The sequence below is a fragment of the Stegastes partitus genome, unplaced genomic scaffold (assembly GCF_000690725.1).
Source record: "Stegastes partitus isolate 25-593 unplaced genomic scaffold, Stegastes_partitus-1.0.2 Scaffold707, whole genome shotgun sequence".
Taxonomy (NCBI): Eukaryota; Metazoa; Chordata; class Actinopteri; family Pomacentridae; genus Stegastes; species Stegastes partitus.
Window position 1 is genome coordinate 216,121 of NW_007578438.1, and position 23,280 is coordinate 239,400.

Genomic DNA, 23,280 nt, shown 5'->3' on the forward strand with positions numbered 1-23,280 from the left:
TGACTTCACAAATCAACACATTGAGGTGATTCTCAGCAGCCTGAAGCGTTGGCGTGGCCCCGTTAGCGTGGCTCCGTTGGCGTGGCCCCGTTAGCGTGGCCCGTTGGCGTGGCCCCGTTGGCGTGGCCCCCGTTGGCGTGGCCCCGTTGGCGTGGCCCGTTGGCGTGGCCCCGTTGGCGTGGCGCCGTTGGCGTGGCCCCCGTTAGCGTGGTCCCGTTAGCGTGGCCCCGTTGGCGTGGCCCCGTTGGCGTGGCCCCCGTTAGCGTGGCCCCGTTACCTTTAAGCGGTGCCTCAGCAGTGATCGTCACCGGGATTGTAAAAGAGTTTCAGCATTGGTTTGTGATTTCTGGGTTTGTGCCTCATACCAGCTGATAGGGAGTCAGAGCCTCTCTAATGAAAATGAAACTGACACCTACAGGTTCGACTAAGCTAAATAAGTAGAAGAGCAACACCAGTGTTGAATGTAATGCACTGACAGCTGGGTCACCAGTCAGGGGATGGACTGACAGCAGGTATGCGTACAGCTCAGATCACAAGTATTTGGACAGTTAAACATTTTTAGGTTTTGCGCTTCAGCAAATTGAAATCTACAACGGATGAATCATTAGTGCATCAAAGTACCAAGTCTCAGCTTTAGTTTGGTCTGGTTTGTGATTAACGTCATGACAATACTGCAGGAACTGAGGGTCAGATGCAGCCTTTCAACACAGCGACAAACTGCAAGAGTTCAAAAGTAAATGGACACTTGGCTGCTAAATGTTTGTTGGACAGCTGATGATCATTTCACAGCTTGTAGATTGAGCAAAGACCCTCAGATCAAATCTGTTGCAGGGATGTTACATGGAGCTGGTTTGCCAAACTCAACAGTTTAGTCCAACAGGTGCACACAGGAAGACGAGGACGTGGCATCATCTCAGTAGACCGATGTGCACAAATCTCACAGGTGATTGGAAAATCGTTTGCAGGGTAAAGAAAAGCTCTTCCTGACAGTACAGCAAGTCAGAGACACTCTCCAAGATGTAGACAAGCATGTTTCCTTGTCAGCAGTCCTTTGAGTTTATCCTTGATTGGACCAATCACCTGATCTCAATCCAAACATGCTGGAAGACGACACGCAGACGAAGGTGGAGAGCATCAGCAGGGAAGGTTTAAAGAGTCTGCTGGTGTCTGAGAGTCGAGTCCTTCGTCTGCTCGTTGTCCACAGAGGCTCATCTGTGTACATCTATCCGACTACTAGTGAATCTCTGAACTCTGGAAACTAAAAACACACCGTTCCTCATGATGCTGATTCAAACCACATCAAAGTAAAGCTGAGCATTTGTAATTAATCTATTATTTTAAAACAAAACAAAGCTGAAGCTGTCCAAATACTTCTGATCTGGGCTCAAAGTGAGCGAACAAAATATCCTCAACTTTGTGGGAAGTGCTGAAAGAGAGCCGTGTCGGTGGATGTTCATTAAGCATCGTGATCAAAGCGTGTTCCCAGTCGGGATGGACATAAAAAGACTTGTTGGTTTGTTCTGGTCCCAGGCTGCACAGTCAGCTCTTTGTGTCTTACAGCGAGGTTTCCTTGGATTCCAGCAAAACAGGCTTGAAAGTCAAGATCTCTGTGAAGGTGTGACCTAAAGAAAGACGCACAGCAGGAGCTCAATCAATAAAACATAACAGCATCACATCGTCTGCCTCCGTCTCTCCTCCGTCTGTCTGAAATTACATCCTCAGTTCTATTCTTTTGGGCTTCCTCAGCTATTGATGAATCTGAGATCTCATCATGTATTCCCCCTCCTCTCTCCTCCCCCTTCATCCTTACGTTTCCACTGGTCCAGGGTCAGCTCTGCGTTGTCTAGCGAGTGGTCGTACGGCTGCGCTTCCGTCTCCTCCTCTGGTTCTCTAAACTCGGCGAAGTACGGCAGCGCGAGAGCCTCACCAGCGTTTACTCGTCTCTCCGGATCCAGCAGCAACATGCGCTCCAGCACAGACACGGCTGAGGACGGAGGAAGAAACAGGAAGAGGAAACAGTGAGAACAGAAAACCAGTCTGAACGAAGCGTGTCCAATGAAAAGGCCAAGCGCGTCCTACCGTGTGGGTTAGCGTTGCAAAACAGCTTCTGAAGGTCTTTCTTTTCCATTTTTGGACAACTTTTGATGTAGCTTTTTGCCTGAGAGACGACAAACACATAAATATGAGCCACAGTCGTATGCAAGCAGGAAATGTAAGAATCACCAGTGCTCTGATGTCTGACAAGAAATACAGGAATGTTTCTTTAAGACTTCAAAACTCACATCCTCCGATTCTAGCTTCGATATAAACTCCTGACTTGGTGTTCCCGTGAGCTTCATGATCTCAGTCAGCTGATCGAGGTCTGAGGTGCAGAGGTCAAGGTTAAAACGTGATATCTGTCACAGCAGGGCAGGTCTTACAGTCAGAGGAGAAAACCATAACTCTATACACTGATCAGCCACATGAACCGCCTGCCTGAGACTCTGTAGGCCTCCCTCCTGCAGCCACAACAGCTGTGGATGGAGCGTGGACTCAGACCTTTGGGGGCTATCCGGTTCCGTCTGGCACTGAAGCGTTGGTAACGGATCCTTTGGCTCCTCTGGGTTGCAGGGTGGGGCGTCTGTGAATCAGGCCTGTTCCGGTGCATCCCTCAGATGCTCGACCACGTTTGGATCTGGTGAGTTTGAAGGCCGAGTCAACGCTCTGGGCTCTTTGTTGTGTTCCTGAGCGGTTATCCTGCTGAGGGAAGCTGCTGGCATTGGAGGGAGCTGTTGCCATGGGGAGGATGTGCTCGGTCTGCAACCACGTTTAGGTAACAGCCACGTGAACGCCCGGCAGAGCAGAGCATCGCACGGCAACAAGATGATCAGTGTTTGGTTTATACGTCACCTTTCAGTGGTTTTACTGTTGTGGTGAATCGGTGTTAATTGTGAGGGTCAGAGTGGTAAAAGGATACGGTCGCTGCCTTTCAGAAGAGGCTTTCCCTGCAGCATCTCCGCCATGATGCAGCCCACTGACCAGATGTCCACTGAGGAAAACACACCAAACACAGCTGATAAGACACACGTTTAGGACCACCAGAACTCTGTAGGTTTATGATCTGCAGCATTCGATTCATGCGTCCACACCGAAGTGTAAAGTCAGGTGTAAAGGCAGCGCCATCTAGTGGAGAACACTTATCCTAACATCCACTGGACAGATGTTCTCAGCACTACTTTATTGTAAAACGCAGCTTAAAACTGGAGTTGTTGTATCTGTTCTAAATCTCTTCACATGCCTGCAGCGATCAATAAACTAAGTGCTCTGATCAGTCACAGCCTGGAAACAGCCCATCCAGGCGCAGCAGGAGCTGATTGGATGGCCGACCTGCACTCTTTGTACATCACTGCAGTCGGACGCATTGCTAGAGCTGCTAAGAAGATAACCAGCAGCTGTGTGTTTCTGTTTCACCTCCACCTGCAACATCTGGCACTGCTGCACAAAGCAAAGACACGAGAGAGAGCTGAGTGAAAGGCTAGAGCCAAAAGAAAAGATGGATAAAGCGAGAGGTCAGACCAGAGTTTAGCTTTTACATGTTGGTGGCAACTACGGCACTCAAAAGGTCTGACAATGATGCCACAGTTGCTCCTTTTTCTTTTTGTAGGTGAGACATGATGTAGTTTAGGTTTGCTGCCCTCCTCTCCCCACCGACAGCCTCTCCTGTGGATCAGAGCGCTCCTGGTTTTAAGGAGTGGCTGGAGAGGGATCCCCTAAAGGGAGGTTTTTGTTGTTGTGTGCTTTCACAACCCAGCTCAGCCTTTGTGCTTCTGCATGTGTGCATACGCTAGCTGCAACGTTGTTCTGTAAATATGTCTGTATGTGTTTGCATTTCTGAGCTTGTTCTGCAGATTAAAGTCTATTTTCCATTTAAAAAACAATGAACTATTTACACTGAAGTCACAGTGAGTGTTGAGCCTAGACTCCATCTCTCACACCCTCACAAACACAATCTGCTGCAGCTGCAAGACGTGTCACATTTTATATAAAAGGTTATTTAAAGGTACTGCTCGTTGCTGCCGTCTAACATCCTCCACCCACGAGCGTCGGGCTCACAGCAACAGGTTGCGTCTTGCTCTCTGCAGGTTGTAAAGGTCATTGTGGGAAATGTGGTGAATCACTCGCTGAAGCAGAAGCCCCCGAGTTAAGGGCGAGGAGTCCACTGAAACACCCAATTCATGCTACGCCATGAAATAACAGGAGGTTTCAGCGCTAATGGGTAGCTCCGAACATGACACGCTGATGAGAGACGACAGCACGAGAGGGTGTTGCTCTCTAATAAGCGCTGCATTACCCGTCTGAGTGTAGTGCATCCAGCTCAGGATGACCTCCGGCGCCCTGTACCAGCGAGTCACCACGTAGCCCGTCATCTCGCTGTCTGCCTGCCGCGCTAAGCCGAAGTCTAAGATCTGACAGAACATGAAACGACAGAGGGAGTCAGACGCAGCAACATTTACATCAGGATCCACACCAAGGTCTGACAGCACAGCTCCAGCAGATTCTTCACTGGATAGCTGCAGACTGGGTTTGTAATGAAACACTGATGATCAGGACGGGTGGTGGGCTGAGCCTGTTTGAGGTTATTGCCGGCGTGTGCGGATGTACCTTGAGCTCACAGTCTTGGTTGATGGCGAGGTTTCCTGGTTTGAGGTCCTGCAAAAGTCGACATGAGAAGACTGACTGTGAGAACACGCTCAGTGTGAAGCAAACAAGCAGCAGAGCACAGAACAGTCCAGAACATCCATCTACACTGAGATGAGAACCAACACGTGAACACGGTTTGTATGTTGCTCAGCGGTGGATCTACCTTAGTACAGACTGGAGAGCTGGACTGGACTTTATGCTTCCACTGTTCTGCATCTCAGAGGCAAAGCTACACTCTTTGCTCCACAGCATGTGTTTACGCTTCAGATTATAATATTATTTCCCCTTCCTGTCCAGTAAAAGTGATGTGTCTCCACATTTGGTGACTTGTTCTGAAAAACTGAAAGACTCTGTGTTCCTTTCTGGGCCGAGAACTTTCTCGAACTTATTAAAATCCTCGTGGATTAGCTGGAAAAATGTGACAAAGCTGAAAACACAGGGCCGTAGTTCTCACCTCAGGAGAGGTTTTAGAGTAAATCACTCTCACAGGACAACAGTGCTGGAAACAAACTGATCTGACAGAGTATGAAGCTGTAGATGAAACAACCACACAGAGTATAAAGTAGTTCACATCAGCTCCACTTTCAACATCTACAGCGACAAAACGCTAAACTGGCAGCAGGAATACCCAAACGCAGGAAAACACTGATGGAGACTGTTTTCTGCAGAATAAGTACTTTTACTTTGATCTAAGTACAGTTTTGACTGTTGCTTGCAGTGAACTATTTTCACGGTGTAGTATTAATACTTTGACTGAAGTAAAGGATCTGAATATTTATCTCCATACATCAGTGCACAGACGTAGGTGGTGGAAACATGAAGACGACTTACCCTGTGAATTATACCAGCAGAATGAATATACTGTAATAAAAGAGCGAGACAACAGTTAACCAACTGGACAAAGGTAATAAAGCACTGATAACTATGTGTGATCACAGTGGAGCTCCACCTTCAGCCCTTTGAGCATCTGATAAACCAAATACTGAATTTTTTCCTCCGACAGTCTCTGCAGCTTCATCAGCTTCCCCAGATCGGTGCCCATGAACGGCATCACCAGATAACTGGGAAAAAATCAGGACAGTTAGTAATGCTCTGGTAGTGGTGGTGCTAAACCAGCACAGGCTACAGTCACCCTGCTGCAGCAAATAGATGAGAAGTCACGTACAAGTCATGGAATCTGTCCAGAGAGAGGTCAGCGGTGAACACATCCAACAGGCCGATCACCTGCAGCAGGAGGAAATCACATCATGTTTCAGTTCCTTCACCTTTCCTGGACTGTAGCTGTTATGAGAAACTGATTCCCTGAACAGGACCAATGAAGCATCGACCGTCTATCATGGAGCCTCATCCTTCAGCTCGTTAACACGTGCTCTCTTTTCATTAGTGGCTAAACTAAAACCCACTTGCAGCATATGTGAAGGTCCAGACTCACATTCTCGTGTTTCATGTGTTTGAGGAGCCTCAGCTCCCTGTAGGCCCGCTTAGCGAAGATCTCAGACTGGAACGGCCTGTACAGCTTCTTGATGGCCACCTTGGTTCCAGTTCTGGAGTCCAGTGCTGAGCTGGAGGACAGATGATATGAGAGGCAAAATATTAAACCCTGGAGGACGAGGAGGCGCTGGTAACAACCTCCAGGAGCCTCCCTGTGATCAGGAGACTAAGTACATGTGCCAGATGTTCTGTTCTGGAGTGTGGCTGTTGTTTAGTGATCTTCTGGTCACCGTGGAAGCAAACAGAGTGTTTCAGACACACAGGCTGTGTTATCTGCCACAGCTCGCACTGGGCCTCGGCTTTCTCTGAGTTGTTCGTGTGTTATTAAGTTGTATTCAGTCAGTCAGAGCCGCTCAGAGCCCGCCCACGGAGTTAATCATTGACAACAAAGGGCCGCATGCTGCGAGACGCACAAAGGTTCTGGAAAGCAGCTGCTCGTTGTTGTGTTTCTGTAAACTTGACTGCGCGCAACTATTTCACAGGCCGATGCGCTCTCCATAATCCACCTGATAGTGGCGGAGATTGAGCTGTCAGGCTGACTGTGGAGAGAGGCGCAGCGGCGGAGGCATCGGCGCAAAGTGTCTCCATCATATGAGGAAGTGAAGCAGCATGTGTTCAGCGGAGCGCACAGACTTTTCTTTTGTGTGGCGGTGGCACCGTGCGCCGCCTGCATGGCACCATCTGCTCGCAGCTCTATTGTTCACAGTGTCCCGCATCAGCCAGCAGTGCTATCGGGGTGAAAGCTTCTGCCCTTTCTCTCTTTTAATCTCGCAGAGTTGACTTACCACACCGTCCCGTACGCCCCGGTCCCCACCTGCCTCAGATCCCGGTACCGCTCCGGTACTTCCCACGAGGTTTTGTTGACTTCCTGGCGGTAGTAGCCGGGTCTCACTCGCATAGTCATCTTACTAGTTTTTTAAAAAAGCAAAAAAAGAAATCTAAGAGAGGTCTTTCTTTGCGTCTTTTGTCTGCTCTGGCGCTACACAGCCATTGTTCCAGACACCACCTATGCGCTCAGATCAGTGCGCAGCTCCGCTCAGGGCGCACCCTGAGGTCGCCCAAAGCCACTCCCGAGTCCTGCTCAAGGCCTACAATTAAAGGTGAAGAAGAGATCGGAATGGAACACGAGAACGGGCATTGAGCATGACTTTGAAATGCGTTGGTAGGTGTGGATAGCAACCTAAAAATAAAAAACTAAACCGAACTATACTCTATAAATAACACCCAGTCCGGACTAGATTCACGGTGCTGCTGGGAACTAGTCCAGTAAAGTCACGTCTGGGGCCTGCTGGGACACGAACCTCACACTCCTAGAAGTCAGGTATGTGCTTTTACTAAAACCAGCTCCTATGAGGAATCCAGAAAACAGAAGAAGGAAGTCGTGCTGAGGTCCAACAGCTCCAACCACAGCGCGGAAAAACCAACTGAAAGAGTGGAAAGGTTGGACAAATGTCACCGGGAACAACTGAAATGAGGAGGAGGAGGTTTGTTCTTGAAAAGAGGTGCAACAAAAGCACAGAAGACGAGCTGTAAGGCTGTAAGGAGGAAGAAGTCGACCACACCGTACAGTTCAGACACTTTAATCAGACATTAAGCAGAATTTCAATGCGATTATTTTTCATGTGTTTTGCTCGACAGAACCTGGATCCAGATGTGCCAGTTGTACGAGTGCTGCTGATCTGATAAACAGAACCACAGGAACCACCAGCTCATCAATGGGCATCCGGGCCTTTCCCTTCACACACAGTTACCTCTGTGGCACAATCGACCACAGACTTCCTGTTTCTGGATGGCCACAAGCTGGAAGAGTCACATTCTCAGTGTTCCTTCCCTTAATTAGTTTCAGTTATAACTCTTACTGGGTATACTGGGTATACTGGGTATAGTGGATAAGAGAATAAAGGTGAGCTAAGGTTCAGTGTCTATGCAGTGGTGCTGTGACGATGGCAGAAGGCAAAGCTTCTCTATTGGAGAAGGCGTTGTGCGTGTTCATCTACTGCGGCTTGGATTTTATTTGTTTTTTATTTTTTTAAATCAAGTGCAATCGCTCCCTTTCCTCCACAGACACGTCATATATTTGGTTTGTGTTGAGGAGACACCCCTCAGCGTGTCAGAGTCAGACGGGTCGCTGTCCGACTGGTTGCCTGACTCGTCATCAATAGCTGCTGAACACCCAACAGGCAGGTGAAGGTTCTGTACACTCACAAACCCCAAACAAATAAAAAGTGCATTTCATAAACTGCATGTGCACAGTGTTGTATGAAACCTTCTTCCCATCTCGCCGTCAGATGTCCTCCACCTATCAGCATTAAAACCTGCTGCAACTGGGAAGAAGCCAGACTCTAAAACTCACTTCACAGCCCTTTTTAACCAGATATGGTCAGACTGTGATGTTCTGTATCTGTAGAACCAAACCCAACACTTCCTGCCTGTGTGTGTGTCATCCAGCCGGCCTATGGGGTGTCCTGCCTCATGCTAACTTCCTTGATGCTGCCCCGCCACAGTAACCCAGAGCTCGGCTAGAAGAGTGTGTGGTGGGATATAAAAGGTACAAATATAGAATTTAAACACCATGAAACTCTGATTACTTCAGGCGGGACAGCTCACGGTCAAGGAAGTTATTACGAAGATCATGTGACGCAGATTTCGTGCGCCCAAGCAGGCGGCTTGCTGTCGTAGGGGACGGCGCTTCTCGCCGTGGACGTGGACGCTTCCTGCTGCTGCTCCTCTCCTTCGTCTCTTTCTCCCTGTGCCGCCGCTCCGTCGCCGCCGGCCCACGCAGGAAGCTCCAGACCAGTCTGAGAACAGAAGGGCCTCTCCAGAACCTTGAGGACCCGCTGGACCTGCAGCACAGAGAGGAAGTGAGAGCAGGTGGACGCTACGAAAGTGAAACGCTGAAGCTGAAGAGAGCAAAAGAGGATTAAGTGTAACTGAAGCACAATGTAATCCTCGTTCTGATGCTCTGAAGCCACCGCTAACATAAAGGCTGAAGATGCACAACAGTCTGAATCATCCACCCATCATCTCTACACCTTAATCCTCACCAGGGTCACGGGGGGCGGAGCCTATCCCAGCTGACTCAGGGTGAAGGCAGGTTCACCTGGACAGGTAACCAGTCTATCACAGGGCTACACTTAGAGACAGACAACCAAGCACACTCACATTCACACCTACGGACAATTTACAATCACCAATTAACCTCAGCATGTTTCTGGACTGTGGGAGGAAGCCGGAGAACCCGGAGAGAACCCACGCTGCACGGGGAGAACATGGAGACTCCACGCAGGAAGATCCCGGGTGTCCTCACCGGGACACCAACCGGCGACCTTCTAGCTGTGAGGCCACAATGCTAACCACTGAACCACCTGCAGCCTCAGTCGAAATCAAATCATCCCAACTGTTAAACATTTTCAGTCGTCTCGGTTTCATCTGATGCTTTGATAGAAAAAAACATTTGTAAAGATGTCACTGGAATGTTAACTCAGACATATATATATAATGTTTAAGTGATTTTTGTGCCTTTATTAGACAGGACAGTGGGGGAGGAGAACGGGGGGAAGAGGTTGCAGCAAAGGGTCATGAGCGGGATTCGAACCCATGGCTGCTGCACCTGTACATGGGTCACCTGATCAACCAGGTGAGCTAAAGCAGCGGCCCTATTTTTCATTTTGAATTGGATAATCCAGCCATATCTCTGTTTTTGTGAAAGTTCAAACATAAAAACTTATATTTGTATGTTTTGACCCAGTGCTTCGTGTTGAAAGCCGCCTCCATGTTTCTGTGTTCTGTTTGTACGACTGGAACATGAAACTACAGCTCAGAAAGCATCACTATCTGACTTCTGCATCTTCATTTTTTTGGTAATACATCCTCAGAGACGGGAGTTTTGATGACAGCTTCAGGTTTGTTCATACTTTAACTCCTCCATGATCAGACGTTATTCTGTCTATTTTTCCAGTTTTGCAGATTCTGAATCAGTGTCTTGATGAGAAATAACAGTGAAAAGTTCAGGCTTTATGTTTAGTCGTCATCCAAACAGAGCCTCACATGTCAATGAAAACGTGGGTCCTCGATTTCAGAAACTAATCTAAGAACCTAAAACTGTAAATATGGATAGTTCAAGCGAATCAGATGGACAGCAGAAGGTCACTGACGATTTGAGATGAAGCAACCAGACACTTTGGCATAAGGTGGAACTGTACGTCATGTATTTAAGGTTTCTAACAAACAAGCATCCCGTGGACCAGAACCTGACCTCAGAGAAGTCCCCGTTCTCAGCAGCCTCGATGGCATTCTGGGCGATGTAGTTCCTGAGCACCACTCTGGGGTTGGTGCCGTCCATCACCCTCACCCTCTCCTCCTGCACGGCCTGCACATCGCTCTGGCCCTCCAGCTCCAGAGCCAGACGTTTCCTGAGGCAGAGATAACACAAAGCGTGATGGAACAACATCCGCCTCGACGCACCATTTCCTCCTTTTTCTGTCCATCCGCCCCTTCTAGCAGTCACACGTCCACCCATCACCCAGAAAAACCCTCATGTGGTGCCTTCACTTCCTCCGGTTTTACACACCAGCTGCACTGGCTTCTGAAATGCTGCCGATGGCTTTTGTTTCAGCACATCTCACCTATAGCGTGTGATCCAGGAGGTCCAGTCGTCGGCGTGCTTGGCCGTCAGCTCCTCCTGGCTGCTCTCCATCAGGTCTTTCAGTCTGCTCAGCCTGTCTAGCTGCCTCGCTATGGTCGCTCTGTCTGAGATCATCTGGAACAGCGCTGGATTGCTCTGAGCCATAGACAGCAGCATCGCCAGCTCGCTGTTGACACAAAACATACCAGTTATAATCCTCACAGGCATCCTGGACAAACAGCAGGACCGGTGCTGCCCATGCAGGCGATCCGAGAGCTGCTGGAGACTGAATGGAGAGACTGAGGGGACAAGATCATCCTTATTGTGGTTCAGTCCCACTCGCTGTGTCGTCCTGCACAACAGTCAGGATCAGATCAGGAAACACGTTGGATTGAGTTTGTTGGATTATTCTCTGTTTATTTCTAGTCTGGCTTCTAAATAAAGAAGCAGAAATCATTGAGACAGACTCAGAATGAAACTGGACGTGTTCTCTGGTTCTCGGCTGTGTGACAGGACGCCTCAGGTTTCCTTTAGCTTCTGTTTGAGGCTACAGGCTGGTACGTCTACAGAGGAGAGCGGCTCAGCTGAGTTTTACATCAAATTAAATCATTTCCAATCACGTTTCAAAAATGAAAGCGATCCGACTGCACAGATAGTCGGTACTTGAAGACATTGAAGCTGCGCTGATTAATATTTCTGAAGAGGAACATGAGAGAACCAGAACCAGAACCACCTCTGCAGCTCCCCTCAGCTCCACTAAAGCTGCTCCATCACTGTGACTCTCTGGGTGATGCTGCTCTGATGTGAGACTTAGAACTTCCATGTGGTCAGAAGCAGATGAACGACGGCTCTGAGGTGTTTGCTGACATCAGTGTTGTGATCAAAACAACTCAAATTCAAGACACTGAACTACATGAACTTTTACAAACTCTGCTTCCCTCCACCAAGTGTTGAATGAAACCATCACAGAGAACCTCTCTAGTGGCACCTGGTGGCTGCGATGGGCCTCACATCACACTAAAGCTCTGGACCATGAACATAACTCAGGTCATTTAGTCATTCTCAGAATTTTCAGTGAACTGAACAAGAAATAATCATTTCCTCCTCAGGGTGGCGCTTCAACACAAACCACCAACACCCTCCACACCCTGGGGACCACACAGACACTCAATAACTTTCAGGCCTTTGCTTTAGGGTTCAGTATTCTGTCACTGACCAGACAAAGCAGGCATCATGTAACTGGATAAGAAAGATGGAAATCAAGCTCTGGACAACATCCACCCCCAAACTACATTTCAGGGCAATCTGGCCTGTAGTTGTTGTTCAGGTCTCCTCCCCTAGATGGACACAACCTCATTACTATAACCCAGATCTCCTCAGGAAGACAGAAGCCTTTAAGGATGGTAAGAAATGCTCCTGAATCTTAAACCGTCTTAGTCCTCATCACACACCTGAGAAACAAAACGCTGAGCTTCACATGTAGCTGCTGTAGTGGTATGACACAGACACACTGCGTGGTGTTGGTGGTTAGGTGCTTCAGGCTGCTCACCGTGGATCCATGGTGGGTTTGTTGGCAGCTTTGAGCTCCTCTAAGGAGGCACACTGATCCAGCAGCAGGTCTGCAGCTTTTTTGACAACTTCTCCCTCACCTTCTCCCTCAGCGGGACAGGAGATCTGACTCAGGCTGCGGAAGGTGTTGGTGAAGTCAGCACCTGAGGAGCAGGGACAGGAGGTGTTACTGCAGGAGTCATGGATAAATGTGTTCCTACATCAGAGTCTTTGGCTCCACCTGTGTTGTGCATCGTCTGCAGCAGCTGAGTGATCAGGATCTCGTCCTCGGGCTCCTCCTTCTGCAGCAAACCCAGCTTCTTCCTCATGTTGTCCAGGTAGAAGCGGTTGAACAGATCCAGGTACTCGTCCATAACAGCTTCGGCCCGGTCCGGTGGCAGCTCTGGAGCAAGAGCCTCTGCCAGCTTCACCAGGTTCCACCTGCAGATGGCCGGCTGGGCCTGGTAGGAGTACCGGCCGGAGTTGTCGGAGGCATTGCAAATGAAATCTGGATCAAACCTGAGAGGGATGAGTTCAGACCCACATGTGGAGCATATTAATGATTAATATTTCCTGATGACGTTAGAGTCAGTGAACACTCCTCAGAGGCCTGACCTGTCCATGAAGCCATACGGACCGTAGTCCAGCGTGACGCCCAGGATGCTCATGTTGTCTGTGTTCAGGACTCCGTGACAGAACCCTACACACTGCCACTGGGCCACCAGGCGAGCCGTACGAAGCATCACCTGCACACAGGAAGAGAAGGCACCAGTCCCATATTACAGATGACTGGCTACTGCATGTCCAGACTGATCTGAGCCTGGACCCGTCCCCGGGCAGGACAGAGGATATGATCTGCTTGTAATTCAATGAGCAAAATGTCAGCAGGCTGAATCCTGGATAATAACCTGATTTGATCTGAAGCAGCAGCAGGCAGCCCCTGCATGGCTGGAACTGAACTTTCCTCAGAATCAATAAATTATCTATGGCTATCAAAGTGCTGAGTCATGCAGTGACTCAGCACATGCAGTGCCATCTACAGCAGCTTAACGGGATAAGAGGATCCAAATGTTCCTGGCTTCCAATACAATGCCATCCTTGAACCTCCAGCATGCTGATTTAGGTTCACCTTGAGAACATAGTGGCCTCTCAGTTACTGCTAAAGCTCAGCTTTACTGTCTGACGTGTTGAGAGCGCCCCCTATGCTCTGACCTCTCTGAAGAACGCCACGTTCCTCTCCACCCGGTCTGGGTAGTTCTGCTGGATCTCAGGATAGAACATCTCGATGACATAATCCAACATCTGACCTCGAATCTCGTCACGGCCGTAGCTCGGACCCTGGCGGCCCGTGAACTCATCGGCCTGCTTGAAGATCTCAAAGGACCCGAACCTGAAAAGACAAACGGCTCCAGCGTGAACATCTCGAGAAGCTCGGTCATCCGTGACAGACGAAAGCAGGAAAACGACTCACCTGAGGAAGGTGGGCGCGATGCGGAGGACCACAGAGCACCTCTCATGGCGAGGGTTCCCGCTGTAGTACACGTCCCGTATGACCCTGCTGTCAGAGGTCACGACAGAACCGGCTCTGGTGGTGGGAACGCCCAGGAAGAACATGGCCTCGCTGCACAGGAACTCTCTGATACTGGAGCGCAGCACCTTACGACCATCAGCTTGTCTGTGGAGGGAAGAGGAACATCAGACACATTTGCATTTCACTGATTCACCACATGTGACTGTCAGAGCTCTGTTCAACCACATCTTAGAAATAAATACATTAAAATCAGTGTATTTATGCTTGAACTTTTTGGTGTAGTTAAAATGTGTTTATTTCCTACATTAAGCCTCTCTAACACTAAACAGTGCGACATAATCTAAACTGGGCACCAGAGCTGCAACCAACAGCTCCTGTCATCTGTCTGGCATTTCCTCCATCACTGGATTCACTGTCTGGTCACTAAATGTCACAAAATGGGGTGAAATGTAATAACTAAGAAAACAGAAAAATACACTGATAGACAAAATGCACAATAAACTGCATAATATAATATCAAGAGACCTTCACTGTTGTAAACGTAAAGCTGACATTTATTCAGTAATTCTTAGAAAGCGACACCGGAAGCAGCTTCTTGTACCTGGAATAGGGGGTCAGTCCAGCTCCTTTCACCTGGATCTCCCACCGGCCGCTCGGGTTTTCCCGGAGAAGTTCGGGATCCTGGCCGGGCGGCACCTTCACCTCGCCCAGGTAGCAGGCCGCCCCGTCGCCCAGCTGCCCGGCGAACTGGCCGAACTGGTGGCCGCAGTAGCAGTGAGCGGCGGGCTCGGACCCGGGCATCACTCTGGACCCGCTGAGGTACTCTGGCCCCCGGGGGTCGTCCATGACTTCGGCTCCGTCCAGCCCCAGCAGCGCCAGGGCTTCGTGCGACACGGCCACGAACCGCGGCTTGGTCAGCGGCTGCGGCTTGACCCGAGAGAAACACGCTCCTTTCACCTGCCGGACCCCCGGCTCCTCGGACGGGTCTACGGGAAGTTTCTTCAAGGCGACGTTGTCAAAGTCGAGCCGCTCCAGCGAGGACCGACTCATGGCCAGACCCATGTCGTCCATCCCGACCGAGCCGAGGAGTCTGAGCGCGGACACACCGGGGAGGAAGAAGCGAGACGGTCCCAGCCGCGGTCCTAAATACGCCATCCGAGCCGGGCCATCTGTCCGCTCACAGCCGCTGGCGCAGTTACAAAGTGCTCACTAATCATGCTTTCATAATCCTGCCTGCTCCAGCGGATGTTTGCTACGAGACACGGTGCGCCGCTGTTATCTGTCCGACCGGAAACAATATACAAGACGGAACTAATCGCTGCGGTTTGGATTTTCTGATTACGCATCTACACACATCATCATGTTCAATACAAATGAAATGATTGAACTACAGCATTTCTGAGGCAAATATAATTTCTTTATTTCAACATTTGTATAATCCATCACTGATCAATGTTTGGTGAGTTAATGACGATACAACACAAAGGGAAGGAAGCACATCCGACAACAAACAGGCATCAGGCAGCAGGGCAGCCTTTGGAGACGCACACATGACATTTGAGTTATACTGCAGAGGAACTGAGAGGCTGGACTACATCTGACCTCTACTTTCTCAATATTCCTATCTCATACTTGGGCAAGAGGCTTTATTGGAAGACAGATTATGTGAGTTATCTCAGAGTGTGGGTAACTGGCAAGTGGTCCGATTATGTTTTTAGAACAAAATGAACCTCCCGTGTTAGTTCACGTGACCATCAAAGTATTAAATTAACTTCCTTCTCCCATAAACCGGCTACAGTGAATAATGTGAGCAGTGTACACAGAAACCCTTTAAATCACCCGGAGTTGGTGTCAGTACATCACCCTGTAACCAGCAGTTACTGTGTTCAGACCGGTGAGCTCAGTGGGACATCCCCCATGTGATGGAGTTCCACAGCCGGTGTGCAGCGAGAGGCTCCGTGCTACGGATCCAGGAAACAGGCCTCAGCAGAGGAGGCCATCTGACGGTCAAAGGCAGCAGTGATCTCAGCGTAAGGCTTCATCTCCCAACTCTGACCAAGCCCAGCTGTCAGTCTCCTCGACAGCAGGCAAAGCAAGTCCACAAAGGAACCATTAGGGCCAAGTTCAATCCTTCATGTGAGACTAGTTTCATTCTGATCCCATTTCACATCATCAGACTGGGAAACTATAATGCATATATTGAAGAAGTCCAACCAGCTGGTGGCTGAACGTCAGATAGTTTCAGAGATGGCTCTCTATATACGGTGCATATTTCTGTGTCAAGTAAGAACCTTTCCTCAGAGGTGGAGTCAGTTAAAGCCTGAAATGTGGGGGCGGCTCATACTGGAGGTACAATCAAATATACAGATGACAAGATGCTGCGATGCTCTTCCTGAGGCGTATGTAAGCCTGTCCTGCATCAGGTCTCTGATAAACGTGTGACTGACCATAGCATGTCGGGGTTCAAACAGCTAAATGTCTCTACTCAGGGCGACAGTACATAGAAAACAGGCTTACCATGTCGTTGTATAAAGACAGAATCTGACCGTTAGTATGTGTACGTTGCATGCGACACAAGGTTCTGCCTCTCCAGTTTGTCACCAGTAGCCCTTACAGCTGCAACATGAGGCACTTGTCTGTTGATGTCGGCAGGACCGTGCACACGGGAAGTCACGCTCATCCTATGCCAATCCTGGATGTGAACTCTGAGGAGTCTACATCTGAAACAGCAGATTTATCAAGAAGTATGAACACGATCTATGGCGTAGCTCACACCATGTGTGTCGCTCTCAGCGCTACCTCTAAACTGTTTATTATCGCTACGGCTGACTATAGACTTTACTTTCATTTCCACAGGCTGCATGTACAGAACTAGACTCTAGCAGTCTCCTATAAAGTGCTGGACTTGAAATTGGGATAATTACCAACAATAGTGGCTGGCACCAGAAACAGAGGGATCAGTAAGGAGACAGCATCCTCTCAGAACACAGCTCCATCATATCAGGTGGGTGACTTCAGATGATGCCAGTTATCTTCATCAAATGAAAACTCTGTGTTTGTGTGTGTGTGTGTGTGTGTGTGTGTAAGCCTTCTAAAGGACTGATAGGGGAAATACAACCTACTTGGAGGAAATTATTGGCAATTTCAAATCTTATAAAATGCATGATTTGCACAAAATATGTAAGAAAAGTAGGAGTACTGTCAGGGTTTCTTTGGCAGTACGGCCCTGCTGCGTCTACAGGGACTTTAATAGGAGGTGGAGGGGCTCCTAGCCCCCCGAGGTCCTTGTTAGTTCTCAGCGTGGGCTGGTGAAGCCTCTCCTCCAGCCTCACCTCCTGTTTTTAAGGCCATTGGTGATAGATGCATTGTTTCAGAGGATCAAAGGTGGTGTCGCTGATGGCTTGGAGAGGACCATGGGGTCAAGCAGAGGGTGGCCGCAGCGTCTCCAGCAACGACTGGACTGTAGGTAAAGACAGCAGGACTCTGCCTAAGCTTCCTCCAGCACGGTAGCAGGCGTATCCCAGCATTCCCACCATCACGCCCTTTATGACCGTACGCAACACCCAGCCGAAACGTGAGGGCGGGGCGACACTGAGGAAGAGGCAGAGCAGTGAGACTGTCTGGTCAAACACCATCACAGTGTGTAGACTGAGCATCCATCATGTATAAAGGCCAGCAGCGCAGTAAACATACCTCATGATTTCACTGATGTTGAGCTGCTTCTCCCAGTTCCGCTCAATGCCAGGGACGTGACCCATCCCTACGACTCCCACCACCACAGCAGGCACTTCTACAGAAACACCAGCACAGCTTGTGTTACCTGAGCAATCTGCAGCATGGAGTCATTCATCTTTACATCATGTATGAAACCACAGACTAGCTCCTGTTGGACTGAACACCACTTCAAAAACATTTTTAAAACATGATCACACTCGCTGAGGTGATGTTTCAGCATAACTGACAGAGAAACAATCCTCCGGTAGAGTTTCATCTGGTCAAACCGTATGGAAACTATGCACTGCTGCTTTACAGAACAACAAGATCAACTGCAGGATGATTCCTCAAACCTGCACTGAAGTTTCATAAAGACACATTTAGCTTTTAGGGAAAAAAAAAAAAGAAACAGCCACAAAAACGTCCCACTGCCAGTAAAGCGTCTCATTACATATGACTAAGCATTTCCATTAACAGTCTTTGTCACATTAAACCTCGTTGTCATTACTGCTCAGCTAATTACGCAACAAGTCAGCAACGTGCTTTAGACAGATGAGCACAGCGAGCTGACAGGTCCGGTCAGGAAAAAACAAAACAACTAAAACCAGCTCATAAAGTTAAATAAAGTTTAAACCAGTTGATGTTAAACCGACAAAAGAGCACCAAATGTTCAACATATGTGGAGAAAACCAACCCCTAAATATGATATACATGCAGGAAACATCAAGGAGAAAGTAAAGGGACTAGAAACCTACACGTCTACATGATTTATAAGAAGAAACCAAATCGATATGTTGGTTTACTGAGCAGTGTAATACCCACTCTGAGCATTAGGGGGGGCCTCCACACAGCGCGTAGCCTGGCGGAGCGTGTGCGTGAGGTAGATGTCTCGCTCAGCCACGATGGTTTGGTGGAGAGCAGGAAACTCGCCGATCATCTCCGACATGGTCTGCTCCAGCAGGTCCTTCTGTTTGCACTTCTCCACGTCCTCCTTACTGAAACAGGACACAGCGTCCAGCAGCTCAGCTCACGGAAAGCAACGAGTTCTCTGGTCACACAACTTTCTACTCATGAGTGAAAAAAGAGAATCTGACTCCGGAAAAATGTGTAGAACCTGATCAAATCTGCATAAGTTCTAAATGAAGTTACGTTTTGCATCTATGTTCTTTAGACTAAGAAACATTTACTATGGACAGTGAATGTATACAACATTCATCATGACATGTGGAGTGTTTTGTATGTTTTGTCCCCTTTAGAGCAAAATGAACAAAATGTGGAGAAAAGTTTGCATGCAGTGTCCAGTACAGAAATAGAGTTGTGACCCAGCAGTAAGTGTTGAGCTGAAACAGCCTCATGCTGTCACACGGGTCTGCAGAACAGGCTTTCAGCAGCACCACTTTATACACCAGAGAATCTAACAGCAATTGTAAGGTTGGATCTCAGAGAGGCACAAAGACGGACACACAATCACTGTATGCAGAAAGCTTCCAGTCTGATACAGCAGATACCGGCGGTTCAAACCTGGCAGAGTTGCATGTACTCTGGAAAGTATGTGTGGGCGCACATCGCCTAAACAGAACCACAGATAAAAGATAGGAATCATGCTCGCACGTATAATGTAGCTGCATTTTTCCCAGACAACTGCTAAAAGCAAAATGTTTGCCATTGCGTTCACACGTTTCACAAAGCGCTGACATCCACCATTCACATTTAAACGTTCTGTTTAGAACCTTCCTGCCTGAGAACGGGTCCAGTTTCAAACCCTGTGATGACCACAGCAACACTTTTGGCCAGAAACACTCCCCATGAATGACATTCTTTAATAGTTTTTCCTCCAGTTTGGCATGAATTCAAGCTTTTGGGTGAGTTTAGTGTCGAGGTGGGAAGTCTAACTGTCAGAGTCATGTGTGAGATACATGCCTGTGCATACAGCGGTGGTACCGGACAGTCGTCATGACACGGTGTGACAGAGAGTGATCAAGGTGAGCTCATACCTGATTGGGTCTGACAGGAAGCACAGACCCCAGGCCAGGCGGGCTTTCTGCCACAGACTGAGAGCAGCAATGGCCCTCTTGAAGGTGACCGGGATCGGCCTGTCCCCCAGGTGGAATTTACAGAAGGGCACTCGACCAGCCTGTGTGGAAAGAAAAACTTCACCAATTAAAAAACAAGAGAATAAAAGAAGCACAACAAATGACATTACAATCCAGGTTCTTGCTCTTCTGTGTGCGATGTACCTCTTTGAAGGCCTCCCTGAACTCCCCTCCAGGTGCCATGCCCAGCTGCTCGGTGATGTGGGCGGAAACCTTGAGCAGGAGAATCTGCATCAGGCCAGACATCAGCCCGTTCTGACAAACAGAGGCCAGAATTAACACTCGTCTGCAGTGGTGTTCTTTAAAGTCAGTCCTCTGACAGAGTCCTTTAGTCTGTCTGTCATGTACATCGGCATACTTTGGAAAACCAAGAAAGCAAAGCACACAAGTGGAAAACACAGCAGGCTCTGATGACACCTAATCCTGCCTTTGCATCATACAGCAGGGATATTTATTTCCCCATTTATAAGGCGCACATGCTGCAATCTTCCTCACTCTGTTTCACATGCTGGAACCAGACCAGCACCGCCTTATTTAGAACACAGTAGACTCTGGCTGTGTGTCTTTCACTCTTTCCATTTCTTTCTCCATTTTATTAAGTCTTCCCATTTTTCACACGACCACCACCGTTGCTATCGTTCATCCTTCTGGAAGCCTGACCTGTTTGATGGCCTGCTGAACCTTGTCCAGGTTGATGTCTTTGGCTTCCCTCAGCAGCGTGTTCTCGTCCATCTTCAGCATGGACACCCGGTACTGGCACAGCTCCACCACCACCACGTCGGGCTGCACGGCGCGGATCGTCTGCGTGGGGAGACCAGGAGATAAGAGACGTCAGCGAGGAAGGAAGCAAAGAAATCAGTGTGGAACAAAGAAGACAAGATTATGTTTGACAAAATAGGAATCCCGACCTAATTAGTGTTCATGCAGCCGAGCCAACTCGTCACCACTCGCGCTACGTTACAGCACTTCTCCACAGTCACAGGATCACACACTGTTTCGCTTGGAAGTTCACAGCATATCACATCTGAAACGGGTCTAAGTGGCTCTCTGCAAATCCTGTTGATTTCTCATCGACTCACCGTGGCCACGTCTTTCTTGCTGCTGTCGCTGAAATGGGCCGTGCCCACCAGGTACAGCAGGCTGCCATCAGGGGCAGTGAGACAGGTCACCGTCTCTGGGAGCTCCGGAGACGTCTGGCGCCGCTGGGATCGCAACTGCCAAAGCAGCTCCATCGCTTCGCCATCCGCTACACAGGAACAGCAGCCGGTTATTAAAAACTATTTCATGTCCTGCTATAACCACTGTGATGTGTTTAAGGAGGGACAAATCAGACAGAGAAGTTTACATTTAAAGTTCTCTTGGTGTGGAGACAGAAACAACACCAGTGCACTCATCTACATCAGGAAAAACAGCATTCTGAAGTTAGGACACGCTGCTGCTGTTTGAAAATGACCGAACAGGAAGTACAGGTAATAAAACAGCTGGCAGTGTACAATACTACGATGTGCACGCTGCAATCATACTGACAGGCTGATACGTTAACTTCTCACACAAGAAGTGGTCACTTTAAAACAAGGAGGTGTTACACCATCTTTCTGATGCCATACGGTGCACATGCTGTGTTCAGATAAAACAGAGGCGCTTACAGAGGCCTGGAGGTAGACAGGGCAGTTCCTCTTCTGAAGGATCCTCCGATGGGCCGACCGACTCATCCTAGGAGACATGAGAACAAAAAGCAAGCTCAGACAAAGAAGACATGCTTAGTTCTGTACGAGCTTAACAGATTAGTCTGAACACTTTGCCAGAGATGGAGTAACTGCACATAATTGGTGGTTGAGAAACAACTTGAGCAGTTTCAGCAACAGGACTACAGACAAGCTGATATGGTTTGATACCAGAGCTGGACCAGCCAAACCAGTGTAAAAAACTAAAACCAAACCAAGCATGTGTGTTCCACCAACCTCTGAGTTGTTGTCTTGGTCCATGCCTGAACACTGAGGCAGACAGAGAGCAGGTTGTGGACTTTCTGCTTCACACCATGCAGCCTGTGCGGTTAGTGATGCGTTCACGGACAGCTACACAGCCCCACTGACTGCTGACGCTGCCTTATGGCTAACAGCTGCTGACAGTCGGAAAAAAACAAACTGTTAAAACCGCCGTCATGTCACAGGAGAAAGCGGCGAATGTCGCTGATTTACGAGAGCAAATCAAAGAGGTTTCACGTTTTCTCACGACGACGCGACTGCATTAGGAGTAAAAAGGTAGGGGTCTCACACAGCTGAAAGAAGTAGTAACTCGTCCAGAAACTAGCTAACGATGCTTCCAGGTGTGTTACTGCTGAACATTGAGCGTTTAGCTGCCAGGAGCTCCTCGGCTTTTTAGCTAGCTACCGGATGATACACTACAGGCTAACTCAAGCTAATGCATGCTAGCAAGTCCGCTAAGATTTTAGTGAAATTAAACACAGTGAAGCGGGATAATTCACAACACATGCTGCCATCAATAAATATGCTATAACAGGTAAAATACACGGTAGCTGTCGATAAGAACAAATGTGTGCTACTTACTGAGTGGGCAGCCCTTCTGTGAGTGCTCCCAGCTAGTGCAGCGGCACAGCGCTCGGCTGAAACTGACAGCCGCGGTGCATCCTGGGACATGTAGTCATGGAAAGTAAGGACTCACTTTTTGCAGTTTTTTTTTTTAAGAAAAGAAAATGTTTTTTATTCGTTTTCATTATAACATTTTACAGTTAAAGTCTGGACTTTCTTTTCCACGTGTTTTCTAGTGTTAAGACTGCCAGAGTTTTGTCTCCGATCATGTGAAAATCAACACAGAAAATCCGTTTAGAAGCAGAGCTGTGTCACAACGAGTGCTACTAGTCTTAAAGTGCTTTGGGATGCATTTTGTGTGCTTGAGTAGTCTAACAAGGGGATTTTGAGCCAGTACATAGAGATGGATCATCACCAAAACTAAACTTAATCAGAGGCTGAAGTGGAAAATTGCCCATCACATTAAACATCACTTTAATGCCCCAGAAGGAAGGATGAGGGGGTGTGCATAGGTCTACTTCTGTATGTAGGCCCCTGACTACAGGACTAATGTCTTCTACAGTAGATGTCATGTTGGTGTTCTAGTCAGTGCAGGCAGTTCCTTTATTGAAGTGAATGTGATCCTATGGAGAGGTTGTGCCGGGCAGCCGTCCCCGAGTCCGCCCACTCGTTCCCTGTGAAAGGGGCAAACGTTCCTTATATGCTTGGTTTTACTACAGATTACCAGACCAGCTATTCTAGCTACTCATTCCTTCATTTGTTTTTGTTTTATTTTCAGTCTTTTTCTTTTTTTTGTCTGTTTTTGGGGCGATCTTAGCAAAAATGTAAAACAGGGCAGATTTACAGACAGAAATTTAGACTGTGTCAGACCAGCAGATAACAAACCCTTTAACATCTGCTCATCAGGTAGTTAACTTCACATTATGGCAGTCCCACAAGAACACACTTTAGCAGCTCTGTTCATTATTACGGAGCTGCTGTTAAAGTCCTCCAGTAGAGCACGCCGATATAACCGCCTTTTTGCTTAAAACTGAATTTCAAAAGATATCT

At 48.4% G+C, this 23,280-nt stretch overlaps 3 protein-coding genes across 4 annotated transcripts; all 3 read right to left on the reverse strand.

Moving 5' to 3' along the window:
• Positions 1–1,352: 1,352 nt before the first annotated feature.
• Positions 1,353–7,330, reverse strand: mapk12a (mitogen-activated protein kinase 12a). Its single transcript, XM_008290986.1, has 12 exons — positions 6,957–7,330; positions 6,113–6,242; positions 5,846–5,904; positions 5,630–5,741; positions 5,512–5,541; positions 4,642–4,689; positions 4,331–4,445; positions 2,957–3,028; positions 2,283–2,362; positions 2,080–2,158; positions 1,811–1,984; positions 1,353–1,622 (listed from the first exon to the last, which is right to left on the reverse strand). Exons 1-12 carry the CDS (start codon positions 7,073–7,075, stop codon positions 1,555–1,557), a joined length of 1,086 nt encoding a protein of 361 aa, XP_008289208.1. The 5' UTR covers positions 7,076–7,330; the 3' UTR covers positions 1,353–1,554.
• Positions 7,331–7,735: 405 nt separating this feature from the next.
• On the reverse strand, positions 7,736–15,134 carry selenoo1 (selenoprotein O1). Its single transcript, XM_008290985.1, has 9 exons — positions 14,476–15,134; positions 13,815–14,018; positions 13,556–13,733; positions 12,959–13,089; positions 12,585–12,862; positions 12,345–12,507; positions 10,797–10,982; positions 10,427–10,583; positions 7,736–9,014 (listed from the first exon to the last, which is right to left on the reverse strand). The coding sequence occupies exons 1-9, from the start codon at positions 15,027–15,029 to the stop codon at positions 8,802–8,804; spliced, it is 2,064 nt and encodes a 687-aa protein (XP_008289207.1). The 5' UTR covers positions 15,030–15,134; the 3' UTR covers positions 7,736–8,801.
• A 135-nt stretch (positions 15,135–15,269) lies between these two features.
• Positions 15,270–22,313, reverse strand: trabd (TraB domain containing). Of its 2 annotated transcripts, none has more exons than XM_008290984.1 (10): positions 22,249–22,313; positions 21,643–21,800; positions 21,328–21,394; positions 20,761–20,927; positions 20,342–20,482; positions 19,826–19,936; positions 19,583–19,722; positions 18,411–18,583; positions 17,568–17,664; positions 15,270–17,465 (listed from the first exon to the last, which is right to left on the reverse strand). In XM_008290984.1, the coding sequence occupies exons 2-10, from the start codon at positions 21,664–21,666 to the stop codon at positions 17,294–17,296; spliced, it is 1,092 nt and encodes a 363-aa protein (XP_008289206.1). In that variant the 5' UTR covers positions 21,667–21,800; positions 22,249–22,313; the 3' UTR covers positions 15,270–17,293. The 2 variants fall into 2 exon arrangements, with proteins under 2 accessions (XP_008289206.1, XP_008289205.1); XM_008290983.1 differs by having other exon boundaries at positions 21,643–21,803; positions 22,249–22,307.
• Positions 22,314–23,280: the final 967 nt, after the last annotated feature.